Source organism: Panthera uncia, chromosome A2, assembly GCF_023721935.1.
Source record: "Panthera uncia isolate 11264 chromosome A2, Puncia_PCG_1.0, whole genome shotgun sequence".
Lineage (NCBI taxonomy): Eukaryota > Metazoa > Chordata > Mammalia > Carnivora > Felidae > Panthera > Panthera uncia.
In genome coordinates this window covers 17,825,436-17,838,821 of record NC_064816.1, presented here as the reverse complement: position 1 = coordinate 17,838,821, position 13,386 = coordinate 17,825,436, and the positions used below count along the sequence as shown (strand labels likewise).

General features: G+C 58.6%; 2 protein-coding genes across 3 annotated transcripts; one reads left to right on the top strand and one right to left on the bottom strand.

The window, feature by feature from the left end:
* The first annotated feature begins 498 nt into the window (after window positions 1-498).
* Window positions 499-9,759, top strand: UBA7 (ubiquitin like modifier activating enzyme 7). The gene is made up of 24 exons (XM_049640485.1): window positions 499-730; window positions 815-983; window positions 1,086-1,220; window positions 1,319-1,425; window positions 1,763-1,853; window positions 1,927-2,056; window positions 2,260-2,357; window positions 2,451-2,597; window positions 3,029-3,211; window positions 3,390-3,497; window positions 3,655-3,735; window positions 3,816-3,971; window positions 4,064-4,229; window positions 4,310-4,515; window positions 4,614-4,678; window positions 5,027-5,210; window positions 5,284-5,358; window positions 5,605-5,788; window positions 6,266-6,348; window positions 6,630-6,722; window positions 6,815-7,006; window positions 8,581-8,679; window positions 8,757-8,857; window positions 9,350-9,759. The coding sequence occupies exons 1-24, from the start codon at window positions 675-677 to the stop codon at window positions 9,477-9,479; spliced, it is 3,039 nt and encodes a 1,012-aa protein (XP_049496442.1). The 5' UTR covers window positions 499-674; the 3' UTR covers window positions 9,480-9,759.
* Window positions 9,728-11,527, bottom strand: INKA1 (inka box actin regulator 1). Of its 2 annotated transcripts, none has more exons than XM_049640489.1 (2): window positions 11,324-11,527; window positions 9,728-10,575 (listed from the first exon to the last, which is right to left on the bottom strand). In XM_049640489.1, the coding sequence occupies exons 1-2, from the start codon at window positions 11,372-11,374 to the stop codon at window positions 9,784-9,786; spliced, it is 843 nt and encodes a 280-aa protein (XP_049496446.1). In that variant the 5' UTR covers window positions 11,375-11,527; the 3' UTR covers window positions 9,728-9,783. The 2 variants fall into 2 exon arrangements, with proteins under 2 accessions (XP_049496446.1, XP_049496447.1); XM_049640490.1 differs by lacking the exon at window positions 11,324-11,527 and adding an exon at window positions 11,246-11,323.
* Window positions 11,528-13,386: the final 1,859 nt, after the last annotated feature.

The following is a 13,386-nucleotide window of genomic DNA, read 5'->3' as shown; positions in this document are numbered from 1 at the left end:
CTGTGGGCAAGGGGGAATCCTTATCCTCTGAGGAGTTGGCCCAGGGCCAAGCAGGTGGGTATTCCCAAAGATGCCAGGCTCCACCTGGGTCTGTGGTTTGGGCCCCGGGGGCAGGACAATGTAATTTCATAAGCTCCCACAGCCCCTGGGATGGGACTGGCTCTACCCTGTGTGGTGGACAAGGTGAGTCCTCAGGACACGGGGGTTCCTGCCAGCACTCTGTGGGCAGGAAGCCCATTCAGGCAGCCACAGTGGGGGGGATGGGGCCTGAGGTTTGGGACATCTAGAGAGCCACAGGAGACCATCGCCTCCAGCCCACATGGATCCCTCCCGTGGCTTCCTTCCTCAAGAAAGATACCTGCTCTCACAGCGGCCAAATAGACCCAGGAGTTCTGTCCCACTTTGCCTGTGACTTACAGCTGCCAGAACCATTCAGGATGGTCTGGAGGCAGGACTAGCAGGACTAAGCCAGCTCAGTCTAGTTTTACTTTCACTTTCATTTCCCCTGAAATGACGGAGGAGCCAGGAAGAAAGCTATGACTGGTATCGTCCTTCAGTCCCGTAGACAAAGTGCCTGTGTGCACTAGCCACAGTGAGGCACTGGCCTCTGCTAGCACAGCCTCCCACGCAGTGACCGCGTCTATAAGCGCTGCAGCCTGTTGTCCAGCCGCAGGATGGCTGTCCCAGAGACCTCCAAGTTGCTGGATAAGGAGCGATACTCACGGCAGCTGTGAGGCCCGAGGCGGGGAAGGGAATGGGGTGGCTTTCTGACTTCTGGTCGCCGATCGCCTACCTTCTTTTTCCCCATCCGCAGGTATGTGCTGGACTTGCCGGCCATGCAGAAGATTCAGGGAGCGAAGGTCCTGCTGTCAGGCCTTCAGGGCCTGGGGGCTGAGGTGGCCAAAAACCTGGTCCTGATGGGTGTGGGCAGCCTCACTCTGCATGATCCCCACCCTACCTCTTGGTCTGACCTGGCTGCCCAGGTGAGAGTCAGCCGGGGTGGTGGGGTGGGTGGCTATGCTTCCCAGACCAAGGACCCAAGAGAAATCTCCGTGCTCAAGCCAGACTACTGTGTCCCTCTCTAGTTTTTCCTCTCAGAGCAGGACTTGGAAAGAAGCAGGGCTGAGGCATCTCAAGAACTTGTGGCTAAGCTTAACAGAGCTGTCCAGGTACGCATCCACACAGGTGACATCACCGAGGAGCTGCTGCTGGACTTCCAGGTACCCTCCCTGCCCCCCTCTCCATGTGAGCCCAGTCCCTTCCTCTAGCCCTGAGCTGAGCAGCGGTTCTGGCCCTGCTGATCACGGGGTCCATCCAGGTAGTGGTGCTGACCACCTCGAAGCTGGAGGAGCAGCTGAAGTTGGGCACTTTATGCCACAAGCTCGGAGTCTGCTTTCTGGTGGCCGATACCCGGGGCCTTGTGGGGTGAGCAAGGCTACCTGCCTGGCCTACCACATCACAGGCAGCAACTGGTCCCAGTGCTATTCCTAGCTCCAGGCTTGCCCCAGTGCCCCTCCACCCAGCCCCAGGCCTGTCCCAGCATCCCCTTCTGGTTCTGGTCCCCAGTCCCACCCCTCTGCTTCTTCCACCCCAGCCTCCAGACCCGCTCCAGTGAGTCCCTCAAACTCTAGCTTCCAAGCCTCTCCCAGTATCCCTTCCCAGTGCTGGCTCTCTGAGCTTGCCCTAGCGTCTCCCACGCTTCACCACAAGCATGGCGATTAACCACTGAGCCGTCTCAGTGACCCCTGCCACCACACCACAGGCAGTTGTTCTGTGACTTTGGTGAGGACTTCACTGTGCAGGATCCTACAGAGGCAGAACCCCTGACAGCTGCTATCCAGCACATCTCCCAGGTGGGTGTTGAAGTGTGGGTGCTCACCTGCTGACCAAGGAGGGCACCCCTGAACCAAGCCTCCTCTTCTCCAGGGCTCCCCTGGAATTCTTACTCTGAAAAAAGAGGCCCACAACTTCTGCGATGGGGATTTGGTGACTTTCTCGGGCATTAAGGGCATGGTGGAGCTCAATGGCTGTGATCCCCGGCCTATCCACGTGCACGGTAAGCCAACCCTCTCCACTTCCAGGCCCAGCACCCAAGCCCCAACTGGGGGCACACACAGCCTGGCTCTGGTCCTTGGGGGTGGGTTCTCTTCCACCTTCCTCAGCATGGAGCAAGGTCAAGGACACAGATGCAAGACAGGGTAGAGTATAAAGAACTACTCCGGTTCAGAGATCATACCGACGAGGCTGGATCTCCCCTAGGGGACAGAACCTTGGAGATTGGGGACACAGCAAATTTCTCCTGTTACTTGAGTGGTGGGACTGTCACTGAGGTCAAGAGGCCCAAGACTGTGAGCCATGTGAGTGCAAGTGCATCTGACGTAGGGGAGCTTGGGAGCCTCAAGGGGCCCACAGTCTTCTGAACCTGACCCTGAGCTAAGTACCTGCTACAGAAACCCATGGATGTAGCTCTGCTCCAGCCCCGTGTGGTGGCCCAGAGTTCCCAGGAAGCTCGCCGCGCCCGCTGCCTACATCAGGCCTTCCGTGCCCTGCACCAGTCCCAGCACCTCAATGGCCGCCTGCCCCGGCCCTGGGATCCTGTGAGTGGCCCCTCTGCTCTTCCTTGAGCCTCTGTCTTATTGGGGTCTCACCTGCCAGGAGGCAACAATGATTATCTCACAGACCCAAGTTATAATCCCAGAAGCATTTTCCCACTTACATATAGGAAATGATAACACTGTCTCTAGGCCAGAGAGAGGGTCCCTGAAAGTACCAGGCACAAAGGCTGGGGACCCCGCCACCTCCTAACCACTCAGTTCTGAGGTGAAATCTCTACCCATGTTGGTGAAGCCCTCAAGGGCATTGTCTAGGCGTTCTCTGGTGGTGCTGCACAGTCTGGCAACTGGTTTGGGCCTTCACACTTAGGCTCTGCTTCCACTTCTCTGGAAATGGGGGGTGGCGGCATGAAGGGTTTGAGCAGGGAATGGAGCTCAGGCCAGGGCTGCCGTGCCCACAGAGTTCTACCCCACAGGTTGACGCAGAGATGGTGGTGGGCCTGGCCCAGTCCCTGGAACCACTGAAGGGGACAGAAGGAGAGCCACTGGAAGAGCCTCTGGATGAGGCTCTCGTGCAGACAGTCGCCCTGAGTAGTGCTGGTGGCTTGAGCCCCATGGCAGCCATGTTGGGTGCGGTGGCCGCCCAGGAAGTGCTGAAAGTGAGCACAGGCACAGGCAGGGTGGGACTGGGAAGGGTGTGGAGGTAAGTGTGGGTGCCAGAGAGTGCCCAGTACCAGACAGTGGCCTTGGAGGCTTCGCCAATCTGGTGAAGCCCAGCCAGGATCCTAGGGGCTCTGGAGCTGGCAGGAGTCCCTACGCTAAAATGCTGGCCTCTAGGCAATCTCCGGGAAGTTCATGCCCCTGGACCAGTGGCTTTACTTTGATGCCCTCGATTGCCTTCCAGAAGACGGGGAGCCCCATCCCAAACCAGAGGACTGTGCTCCGGTAAGAACCTGGGGTAGGGGTGCAAGCTTTCTCCAAATTCAGAACTAGGGAAGGAACAGGAAGAACGATCCAGAGATCCTGACCTGGAAAAGTTAGCGTAAGACGGAGACACAGCACAGGCCAGTGGCCATCACTGACCCCTGTCTGTGTCTCCTAGAGACATTGTCGCTATGATGGGCAAATTGCAGTGTTTGGGGCTGGTTTTCAGGAGAAGCTGAGCCGCCAGCACTACCTCCTGGTGAGCTTTGTGGTCCAGTTGGGAGATGTCTGTGGGAGGGCCGGGCCAGGCCCTCTGGCTAAGGCTGCTCCTGCTGGCAGGTGGGTGCTGGAGCTATCGGTTGTGAGTTGCTCAAAGGTTTTGCCCTAGTGGGCCTCGGGGCTGGCGCCAGCGGGGGAGTGACTGTTGCCGACATGGACCACATAGAGCGCTCCAATCTCAGCCGTCAGTTCCTCTTCAGGACCCAGGACATTGGTGTGAGTGCCGGCCCCTACCCACACCTAGCATCCTGGACGGTCCTCCCACAGTGCCCCCCAACACCCCCAGCATCTTCCTGCTCTCTTTTCAGAGGCCTAAGGCAGAGGTAGCTGCAGAGGCTGCTCGCCGCCTGAACTCAGACTTGCAGGTGACCCCACTCATCTACCCACTGGATCCCACTACAGAGCACATCTATGGGAACAACTTCTTCTCCCGTGTGGACGGTGTGGCTGCTGCCCTGGACAGTTTCCAGGCCCGTAAGCACTCGCCCTTGAAACTCAGCCCCTTGGTCAAGGCAGTGCCAGCCCCACTCCTGCCCCTCTGCCCCTCTTACTAGGGCACTATGTGGCTGCTCGCTGCACCCACTATCTGAAGCCACTGCTGGAGGCGGGGACACATGGTACCTTGGGACATGCTTCAGTGTTCATGCCGTGTGTGACTGAGACCTACAGAGCCCCTGCCTCAGCTATAGCTTCTGAGGATGCTACCTACCCTGTCTGCACCCTGCGGCACTTCCCCAGCACAGTCGAGCACACCGTGCAGGTAGGATGCACCCCAGAAAGCCCTAGCCCACCCAGCTCAGTCCTCAGCTGTAGACTGATTCCCTGTGTGACACCTCATGGTTCCTCTCTCCCCCACAGTGGGCCCGGGATGAGTTTGAGGGGCTCTTCCGTCTGTCTGCTGAGACCATCAACCGCCACCAACAGTAAGGCCACCAAGATGGGTGGACGGGAGGGGCGCCTGGGTGGCTCAGTCGGTTAAGCATCCGACTCTTGGTTTTGCTCAGGTCATGATCTCATGGATCTTGAGTTGGGGCCCCTTGTTGGGCTCTGTGCTGACAGCATAGAACCCACTTGGTATCCTCTCTCTCCCTCTCTCTCTCTGGCCCTCCCATGTACTCTCTCTCTCTCTCAAAATAAATAACTTAAAAAAATAAAAAAATAAAATAAGAGGGGTGGACGGGAGCCCTCTAGCACCAGAGGGCTACCCCTAGCTAGCCCCTACCACCAGAATCTTCAGGGCTTTAGCCTCGAAACCCTTCCTCTGTCCGCAGGGCACCCACTTCTCTGGCAGAACCAGATGGGCTAAAGGTGCTGACCCTGCTGCAGGAGGTGCTGGGTGTCCTAAGAGAGCGTCCACAGACCTGGCAAGACTGTGTGGTGTGGGCTCTTGGCCACTGGCAACTATGCTTCCGTGATGGCATCATGCAGCTCCTGAATCGTTTCCCACCTGATAAAGTGGGTAGCTAGTGATTGGGAGGCTGAGGGCTCAGGGGAACCAGATCGAGCCCAGCAGCCTCCATTTCCTTAGGTGCTTGAGGATGGAACTCTTTTCTGGCCAGATTCCAAACAGTGTCCGCAGCCCTTGCAGTTTGATGCCAGCCAAGTAAGTGGGGTCCCTTAGGAACCCCAAGATGGGGATGTGACCCCTCAGAGCAGAAGTAGGCCCCTGTTCTTCAGAGATAAGCAGATGCTGAGGGAGATTGCTGTGTTTGTGCGCATGTGGGTGTCCACGTGTGACACAGAGGCAGACACTCAAACAGATCCACAAATGGGTGGTGACCCCTAGCCCATGTACCTGTACATGCTCGCTCTACCCATGCATCTTCCCATGCTCTTGCTCTGACTGCAGGACACACACCTCCTCTATGTGCTGGCGGCCGCTAACCTGTATGCCCAGATGCATGGACTGCCTGGCTCGCGGGACCAGACTGCACTCAGGGAACTACTGAAGTTGCTGCCACTGCCCGTCCCCCAGAACCTGGTCCCCATCTTTCCTAACGACCTGGAGCTAGCTCGGGCTTCTGCTGAGTTTGGTGAGGCTCCTGACCTCTGGCCCCCTATGCTGCCATCCAAAGGCATAGCCCTGTCCTCAGCTTATGCTGCAGAAGGAAGATGGGGCCTGGGGACCCTGCAGCCAAATCACTATCTCTCAGGCCCTCTGATTTTGCTTCTCTCAAGGCTTGGGCTCATCCTCTAGCCCCTCAGTAGGCACTCTCCCTGCTACCCATACCCCTGCACCTCTATTCCCATGGCAGATTCTCAGCAAACCCCCCCCCCCCAAACCTAGTTATGTTCCCCAGGTGAGGACGGAGATAATTGGTACATGCATGCAGGCACACACACACACACACAAGTAGGGCTGGGGCTGCTTGAGAGGAGACTGCACTATCATTCAGGGGGTCTCCCTGAAAGTGGCAATTTAGTCTTAGGAGAGACCAAGAATAGGCACCAGGCTCCAGGGAGAACACAGAAGGTAGGGGCTAAGAACTTCCACCCCCTTCCTCTGACAGGCCCTGAGCAATTGAAGAAACTGCACAAAGTCCTGGAAGTCTGGAGCGGGAGCCCTCCCCTCGAGCCCCTGAAGTTTGAGAAGGTGGGAGTCCAAGTAGGGGTGAAGGGACAAGTTGGGGAAGATTGTTGGGGAAGTTCAAGAGCTAGGAAAGTAGCTTTGAAGTCCCTTGGCCTGAATCCTCCTCCCAGGAGGACCCCAAAAGCAGATCACCTTCCCTGAGCCTCAGCTTCCTTACCTGATAAGTGGGGAGAGGTAAGCATCCATCCCACAGAATTATGGGAAGACCTGTACAGTGACACGTGGTCAGCCATGGCTAGGGACTCTGGGGCAGTGTTAACATGACTGTGACTTGAGCCTCACAGGACAATGATAGCAACTTCCATGTGGACTTTGTGGCAGCGGCAGCAAGCCTGCGAGCTCAGAACTATGGGATCCCCCCTGCCAACCACGCCCAGGTAACTCTGCCCTTTGGGGCTCAGGCCTAGAGGTAGAGGTCAAACCCTAGCCCTACACCTTGGGCCCAGACCAAATCTCTTGTCCTTGGCAGAGCAAGCGAATTGTGGGCCAGATTATTCCAGCCATTGCCACCGCTACAGCAGCTGTGGCTGGCTTAGTGGGCCTGGAGCTGTATAAGGTGGTGAATGGGCCACGGCCCCTCAGTGCTTTTCGCCACAGCTACCTGCATCTGGCTGAAAACCGCTTTAGCCGCTGGGTGCCTTGCGCCCCAGCCATCCAGAAGGTGAGCCCTTCCCCCCCCCCCCCCCAACACACACACTCACACACACACACACACACACACACACACACACACACACACACACACGAGGCCTGGGTTCTCCTTGCACCTACCAAAACAGGCTCTACTCTGGCTTTGGGTTTGTACCAGAACCCAGACTCTGGGGGAGTCCTTAAGACTCCCTCCAGCCCCCTTCCTGCTGTGAAGCCAGACTGGGACCTGTCAGACACAGGAAGCAGCAGTCAGCCACCCCCACCCCCATCCCTCCACAGCCCGGGTCTGGGGGAGCTGCAGCTTTAACTCATTAGTGGAGCCAGATATCCCTCACAGCCTCGACGAGCCCTAAGGGGGAGGTGGTAGGGAGGGAGGACTAGAGCCCTAGCCCCAAACAGAGCCTAACTTCAGCCTGCATGGCATGGGGATCCTGGCCCACACTCTCCAAGCTGAGTTAAAGGCCACTGAGCTCACCAGTTGCGGGGGGGGGGGGGGGGGTTGTGTGCATCTAAGTGCACAGGGGTCTGGGCATCCCTGGCCCTGAGGTTTGTGGCCATGGAGGGAGGATGCTGGCACATCTGTGTGCCAGATGGGAGTACAGGACTCTTCTTCAATGTGGGCTTGCATGGGTGTGCATGTGAGTACACATGCAGGCATTCCCAGGCTTGTGTCCATGTGTGTTCCTTCGAGTGCAGGGCTGTGAATGCCCCTGGCTGTGTGCCCAGGCTAGGCAGTAGTTAGTTGGCATTTTCTTGGGGCACAGGAGAGGGGGTGGAGAGAATACCCTCACCAAGGGAGAGGGGAGAGGTCATGGGCCAGCACTGGGCTTTTGCTGGGGTCCCTCAGGGCACAGTACACAGAGCCCCTTTGTGAAGGGCTTCTAGCACATAAGCTGCCTTTGTCTGCAGTAGAGGGGGAGGGAGCAAGGGAGGATCCCCCCCAACTCACCTCTGGCCTCATCTCAGCTTGACCCCACTGTGCTTTCTGGAGGCGGGAGTCTGTCCTGGCTGCCTTACCACCCTCAGCTCCAGTCACCAGAATCCCAAGATTTTTGAAATGGGGAAGGAAAGGGGACAGGAAGAGGAGGCCCTTGCAGACTGTGTCCCTGCTGGGGTCTCAGCCAGTGGGGCCCTAGTGGTCATTGTGCCCCTTGATACTCTGTGCCCACATAGCCCAAGGCCCTGGCAATACAGGATGAGGGGGCAGGATGTACCCCCCAGCTTCCAGCCTTGCATTTGAGGATCAAGCTGCTTTATCGGAGACTGCAGCGGCCCTGCTCCTGTTTCCTCAGGAAGCAACGCCCCCCCTACACACACACACACATACAACCAGCCTGTGTGATGGATTGCCTGTTTCCCTGTGCGGGGGCCCCATAGCCCCATTTCCTGTGCTGGCCCCAGCATAGGCGGGGAGGGTACTGAGACTCTGGGCCCAGATCCCACCTTCCAACCCCCCGCCCCGGGGCTTCTGCTTCCTGCCTCTAGTCCAGCTCCTCCCCTAGGAAAGGGGCCATCAGCTGCTGGTAATGGGTAGGGGGAGGGTGTGTGTGAGAAGCTTCTCATTCCTCCCCCCACCACCCCCAGTGCCATCACCTGACATGGACCTGGACCTGTTGGGACCGCCTGAAGGTGCCTGCTGGGCAGCCAGAAAGGACCCTGAAGTCGTTGCTGGCCCACCTCCAGGTGAGCCCCATTCCTCCTCCTCGCCTTCAGTCTTGGCCCAGCCTGGTCTAGCTGGCACTTGACCTGACTCTCTCTAGGAACGGTATGGGCTGAGGGTGAAGATGCTGCTGCACGGCAAGGCCCTACTCTACTCAGCAGGATGGTCACCTGAAAAGCAGGCTCAGCACCTGGCCCTTAGGTGAGCCCGCACCTGGCCTTAGCCAGGACTTGTTCTGTCCCTGGAGGTTGGAGGTGGGAGACATGATGAAGTCTTTCCTCCTCCCAACCCCATTTGGGCCTCTCACACCCTCCTGAAGCTTTCTTTTGCCAAATGGAGCCGGCAAATGGGCTGGGGGTGGGGTGAGGGCTGAAAGCCTGAGGAGGGGCCTCCAAGCTGCCTGCTTGGCCGGCTCCATTAGCTCCTCCACACCCCCCATTAGCTCCTCCACACCCTGTTAAGCCCCCCTTTCACGGCCCACTCCCAGGGGACTCACAGCTTCCTGCCTCCTGCCCGCCCTGCCTGCTGCTCCTAAAATAGTTTCAGATGTTTCCTGTCTTAAGCTGCTCCTGCCCCTGGCTTGGGCTCCTTATGGCCCATCAGCACCCCCTGGTCCATGTCAGGTCACTCTGCCTACCACTGCTCACCTACCCAATCTCCCCCAACCTCTTTCCCCCCACCCCACACTACCAGGGTGACCAAACTGGTGCAGCAGGTGACAAGCCGGATGCTTGAGCCTGGGCAGCGGATGCTGGTGCTGGAGCTCAGCTGTGAGGGTGAGGAGGAGGACACTACCTTCCCACCCTTGCACTATGAGCTGTGACAAGGCAGCAGCCCTATCACCTGGCTCTATCGAGCCCTGCATCCTGAGCCCACAGTAGGCACTCAATAAATGCTTGTTGAAGGAGGGTGTAAGTGGAGAGGATGGATGGCAAAACATGGGGCAGTAATGCACAGGGTGGGTGATGTGGGCATGACAGGGACCCCTGCAGGGAAGGAAAAGGCTCTTTAGCTTCACCTGCCTGGGCTGCGCCTCAAAGGGCTGGGGCCACCTCCTAGAGCCTCAGGGGTATGGAACCAGGATAGACCAGAGAAAGGTCTTTATTGTCCCAGGCTGGAGGGCAGGGTCAGAGGTAGCTGACATCATTGCAGATGATGGGTTGGCGGCTTCGGCAGCTCATGAGGGCTGCAAATCGTGAGACATCTGCAGGCAGTTCAGGTTCCGGGCGAGGTGGGCATGACAGTCGCTTTCCTGCCATAGCAGCCCTGCGTGCCCTGGCCAGCTGGCGCCGCAGCTGCTCAGAGAGCCCAAGCAGGAACTGAGGGGGCCGAGCACGGGCACGGGGCCCACCACTATCATCCCCCTCACCTGCTGCCTCTGGTAGCTCCATCCAGTTGTGCACCAAGTCAGCAAAGCAGTTGTCGCCCAGCACTAGGGGCTGGCGACTGCGACCTCTGTTCAGCAGGGCTGCAGTCCAGTCTTCAGCTTCCAAGCCCTGCCAGTGCTCCAGGCAAGCGTCTGGTGTAGACTTGGGCCGTGGTCGACGGGCAGGTGGTGCACCGGCCACAGGGGCCCTGCTAGGCAGAGGAATGCCACTGGCCGAGAGGCGCTGTCTATGGGGGGGCCATGCTGGGGGTGTTGGGTGCTGGAGTACAGGCAGCTCATCCTCTCTCCATGTGCTGCCCGACACCTCAGAGAAGCCAGAGTCCCAGTCCAGGACATGCTCCCTTGGGCTCCCCAAGGCAATACCCTTGTCTCCTGTCACCATACCTTCTTCCTCTTCCACACAGCCGACTGAGTCCTCTTCCAAGGCATCTGAGGCCCTGAGTCCATGGCTGAGCCAAACACCTGGGCCAGGTTTGGGGGATGGTGGAAGGGGGCCAGACATGGGGGGTGAGCCAGTGTCCCGGCCACACAGCTGTGGAGGAAGAGAGGGCCCAAGTTGGAAGGGTAGTGCTTGTCACCCCTGCCTACCTAGCCAGAGTAGTCCCAAAGCAGAAGGCCCAGGAGGACTGGATAGGCCTGCAGGCCTGGGCAGCAAGGCCTCTAGTGGGCACAGGGCCGTCATGGGGGCGCTGGCACACGTAGCTCGTGTGACTCGCGTCAGCCGACCTGGTGGCAGTCCGGCAGGCTGCAGCACGCAGAGCTGGGCAAGTCGGTACCCGCCACCAGGGAGGGAGGCAGGGTTGTGGGCCCGCCTGCATCGGGAAGTAAGTCCTGTTCAGGGCTGGGGGTGGGGGAGCATCCCCTGTTTCCTCAGGGATTCAGCTCCCCAAAGCTCACAGCGTCTTTCAGAGAAAGAGCACTTGCCAGGTGGGGGGTAGAAGAAGTACAGATCAGCCTGGGGTAGAAGGCATCCATAGCAGCTCTAGCACCTCTTTAGTCCCTCGCAGCCCCCTGCTCAGCCCCAAAACAAATTTCTCCCCGCCACCTCCCTCCGCCGCCCCAGCAGCTTGGCCAGCTGGGCGGCTGTTACTTGATGCCCAGGGCAGCCCCCAACAGTCCGAAACCCGATGCGGGCCATCTGGGCCATCTGCGCCTCCCCGCCCCCATCCCGCCTTGGATGGGCACTCGGGACGGCCCCCTACCCGTGTGTCGTTCGGGCCGGACGGCAGCTGGGCACCCCACACGCGTCCTCACAAGCCACACCCGCTCCCAAGTCTCACCAGTTCCCAGCGGAGCTGGCTCAGGAAGCTGTCAAGCCGAGCGCTATGCATGCCCGTGCCGGAGCCCCCGCCAGGCCTGCCAATTCCTCTTCGAACTCCAGCGGGACCGGCGCGGAACGGGCCCAGCGGGCCGGCCAGCGGCACCCTGGCCCTCTGACTGGCGCCGCGGCTCCTCGCTCTCCGTAGCTCCCGCCGCCGCCACCGCCCCAACATCTGGCAGCCGCGCCCCGCCCCTGGTGCTGCAGCCAATGGGGCCGGGGAGGGACTGAAGTGGTCCCGCCCCTCGGGCACTGACGGGTGGATGTGCCTGACGCCCACTCCCCACTCCCCGCGAGCTCTGGGGGCGAGGGGCTGGGCTGTGTCTCGAAGCCGGGCGGGTCTGGCCTGGGACTTCCCGACAACCCTGGGCGGTTGAGCTCACTCCAGGTTCTCTGCTTCACCTAGGACAAGTCACTTCCCCGCAGTAGCCTCAGCTTCCCCGTTTTTCCCGGGATAGAACTGCAGTCCCTCCCGCAGGGGGCCTCAAGAGCTCGCGGATCCGGTGGCTACGCCCACGTGAGGACAGAGCGCCCCCAGCCGTCGATCTAGCAGTGTTGTGGCCCATTCCGGGCGCGACCTACTGTATTCGGTCCTGAAACCGGCCTCGACAGACCCTGGAAGTGATGGGAGGGTCCGGCTCCAATGAGGACTCCAGGAGCTCTGGACCTTGCGGCAGCACAGAGGAGGGGCTTCAGCCAAAGCCCAGCCCGCACCCTCTCGGTCCTGCATCTGGGCCAAGCAAGGCGGGGCCGCCCTCTAGTGGGGAGGGCTCGGTTAGCCGCGATTCCTGCCGCAACATCCGCATTCCCTCTGCCCGCACCACTAGCCTACGGAGAGTGAGAGCAGGAGGGTTAGGGCGGCGCTCTCTGCCCAGAATGGTCCGAGTCCGTTCCTGGAGACCACTCCAGGATCCAAGGCTAGGTTCGAGGATACAGTCTAACTTGAGACAAGACTAATCAGTAGACAGAAAAATACCGGAAATGGGGGGCAGACGGGCTTGTTTGGGAGAGGGGACTCAGAGGAGGCAGCATTCTGTATGTGATCTGAGTGAACCATCATGGGAGATAAAGAAGAGGGGTATTCTAGGGGAACCTGGGTGGCTCAGTCGGCTGAGGGTCTGACTCTTGACTTTGATTCAGGTCATGATCTCACGGTTTGGCCATGGGGCTCTGCGCTGACAGCGTACTACTGCCTGCTTGGGATTCTGTCTCCCTTTCTCTTTGCCCCTCCCCCAATTGCTCTCTATATCTCTATTAAAATAAATAAAAATACACTTTAAAAAAAAAAAAAGAGGGGTATTCTAGGCAGATGGATCAGCCAGTTAAAGGCCCGGACAAGAGAGGATTTCGACAGGGCTTAAGACAAAGAAGGACCAAGTGTCTAGACAGTGGTAGTTGGGGGAATGAGGAGATCAGCAAAACCAGTCTCCTAGCGGCCTTAGAAAGAAATATAGGGATTTGTTTGTGGTGCGATGGGGGAGCACTGGGACTTTTGAGCAGGGAATGACCTGGGCTGGCTCCTGTTTAGATAATCCCATCTGCTTTAGGAGAACCACTCTGTAATGAGAGTGGAGGCTCCTGCCCTCATCCACCAAGAGAAGGGAGGGCCTGGGTCTGCGTGGGGCTGGGGCACAGAAGGGGGTGAATTTGGGGTATGTTCTGGAGTTAATATCAAGTTTTGCTGATGTATGAATATGAGTAGGGAAAGAGGAGCATCTAGCATGACTCCTAGATTTCTGGCCTGAACAACTGCTTGGATGGAATTGCTGTGAATTGATCCAGGAAAGACTGGAGAAGAACGGGTTTGGGGAGGAAAACCAAATGATTATTTGTGGACATGTGACCCTTGAGATGCCTGTTAGACATCCTATATGAGATGCCGGGTCAGCCACTGGGTATGTGACTCTGGAATTTGGGAGAGAAATCAGCACTGAAGCCTTAGATCTGGGAGGCAAAGTGAGTGGATGGTATTTAAGGCCATTGACTTGGAGATGGGAGAAGTGAGTATAGACAGAGGAGGGCAGC

Bases quoted from the DNA above. Each gene is read 5' to 3' on its own strand.
- UBA7 (XM_049640485.1), top strand. From the start codon at position 675: ATGGCTGTCCCAGAGACCTCCAAGTTGCTGGATAAGGAGCGATACTCA. The intron at 3,972-4,063 runs GTGAGTGCCGGC...CTCTCTTTTCAG, and splicing joins TCAGGACCCAGGACATTGGT to AGGCCTAAGGCAGAGGTAGC. The intron at 8,680-8,756 runs GTGAGCCCCATT...GACTCTCTCTAG, and splicing joins CGTTGCTGGCCCACCTCCAG to GAACGGTATGGGCTGAGGGT.
- INKA1 (XM_049640489.1), bottom strand. From the start codon at position 11,374: ATGCATAGCGCTCGGCTTGACAGCTTCCTGAGCCAGCTCCGCTGGGAA. The intron at 10,576-11,323 runs GTGAGACTTGGG...CTTCCTCCACAG, and splicing joins GCCAGCTCCGCTGGGAACTG to CTGTGTGGCCGGGACACTGG.